The sequence below is a fragment of the Bidens hawaiensis genome, unplaced genomic scaffold (genome assembly GCF_021521415.1).
Source record: "Bidens hawaiensis isolate Kalapana, Puna unplaced genomic scaffold, B.hawaiensis_p1.1 tig00027112_1, whole genome shotgun sequence".
NCBI classification, from domain to species: domain Eukaryota; kingdom Viridiplantae; phylum Streptophyta; class Magnoliopsida; order Asterales; family Asteraceae; genus Bidens; species Bidens hawaiensis.
In genome coordinates this window covers 163,076-164,768 of record NW_027494379.1, presented here as the reverse complement: position 1 = coordinate 164,768, position 1,693 = coordinate 163,076, and the positions used below count along the sequence as shown (strand labels likewise).

Sequence of the window (1,693 nt, the reverse complement as noted above, 5' to 3'; positions counted from 1 at the left end):
TAATTTTTTATATAAAACTCTCATTTTCCATCACATATCATCCCATCCAATTCTATCAAAAAAACCACTAGTTGGAAAATCAAGATTGTTGTTACTTGGGTTAACAAGACATGGAGCTAATTAACTTTGAAGCAACTGAATTAAGGTTAGGGTTACCCGGTTCAACCGAAGATCATCGGGATGTAAAGTCAACGAATTCTCCGGTGAATTCAAATAAAAGAAGCTCACCGGAGATGGATTCGAGTGTATCTGATGAAAATGATCCGTCGAGATCTCCACCTCCCACCAAGTAAGTTACCGAACCCACGGAAATTCTAAGTATTTGATTTCCCACCATCAAACAGTCGTTTTGTCAAGAAAACCACCAAAATTGTTGGTTAGAACTGTTATTTGAACAATATCTCTTAACAACGTTAAGTTAAACTTTAAAAATCTTTGGTTTATTGGGTCTTTTTTGGGCCTGAGACGAAAAAGATTTTTGATCTTAGATTAGTTGAGTAATTGAGTTTAAACATTGAAAATACATATTTTTTTAAAAAAAAAGTATATATAATTTAAAAAAATAAAGTTAAAAATTCGGCTCAGGTCAGGTGACCCTGCCTCATAGCCGGCCTTGATCTGGATAGTCGGACCAAACGGTCTAACTTATAAAAAAATTGGTTTAAATGGACGTCTAGTCTCTATCCTGGTGGTGGTTTGAAACGATGGGAGATTAGATATTAGCGCAGGTGTGTGCATAGTTGGTCCATTATATTATATGAAAATGTTTTTTTTTTTGTTTTTTTTTTAATTTGTACTAAATTGTTAAATGGTTTTTCAGGGCACAAGTTGTGGGATGGCCACCGGTTAGATCGTACCGGAAAAACATACTTCAGGGCAAGAAAAGCGAACCCGAGAGGGGTTCGGGGATCTATGTGAAAGTGAGCATGGATGGGGCTCCATACTTGAGGAAAGTTGACCTAAAAGTGTACAAAAGCTATGGTGAACTCTTGAAGGGTTTGCAAGCCATGTTCAAGTGCATTATAGGGTTGTACTCTGAGAGGGAAGGGTACAAGTCCGAATATGCACCTACTTATGAAGATAAAGATGGTGATTGGATGCTTCTTGGTGATGTACCATGGGATATGTTTCTTCCCTCTTGTAAAAGACTTAGAATCATGAAAAGTTCTGAAGTTATAGAGTTAACTGTGAGTGCCTTTTTTTTTGGAAGAAATAAAACCACAAAATAGGAAGGAAAAAAATAAAAAAGAAAAACTATATGTGTACATATGATCATGTAATTTTTCTTTATATAGTTTTATGATGTTTTAACAAAAATAGAGATATATACATATTTATACCTACTTGTTTAAATTCATGATTTATTAGTTATTTTGGGCCTCGTCCCGTTTATTAGATATAGCTAGCTATACATTCATCACAGATTTGTCCGGACATTTGTGGTTATCCGGACAAGAAAGTATATTATGATCCGTGATAGGATGAGAATTGTCCGGATATTTGTGAATATCCGAACAAGAAATATCACAATTCGCGGACAAGAAATATCAAATGAGTGTGTATTAATGATTTGTTAGATTGTTAATATTTTTGTTTATAAATTTTAGTATCTATGATTGATGATAATTTATTCTATTCTTTCACTATAACTAAAGGCTAGGAATTCTCAAATATTTTGCAGATTTTTAGTGTC

At 34.0% G+C, this 1,693-nt stretch overlaps 1 protein-coding gene across 1 annotated transcript; it reads left to right on the top strand.

Moving 5' to 3' along the window:
- LOC143574812 (auxin-induced protein 22D-like) lies at window positions 1–1,316 on the top strand. The gene is made up of 2 exons (XM_077059335.1): window positions 1–289; window positions 821–1,316. Exons 1-2 carry the CDS (start codon window positions 111–113, stop codon window positions 1,227–1,229), a joined length of 588 nt encoding a protein of 195 aa, XP_076915450.1. The 5' UTR covers window positions 1–110; the 3' UTR covers window positions 1,230–1,316.
- Window positions 1,317–1,693: the final 377 nt, after the last annotated feature.

What these genes read in the sequence shown, in the direction of transcription:
- LOC143574812 (XM_077059335.1), top strand. Translation starts at nt 111, where the DNA reads ATGGAGCTAATTAACTTTGAAGCAACTGAATTAAGGTTAGGGTTACCC. An exon ending in AGATCTCCACCTCCCACCAA is followed by an intron (nt 290 to 820) that starts GTAAGTTACCGA and finishes ATGGTTTTTCAG; the next exon opens with GGCACAAGTTGTGGGATGGC.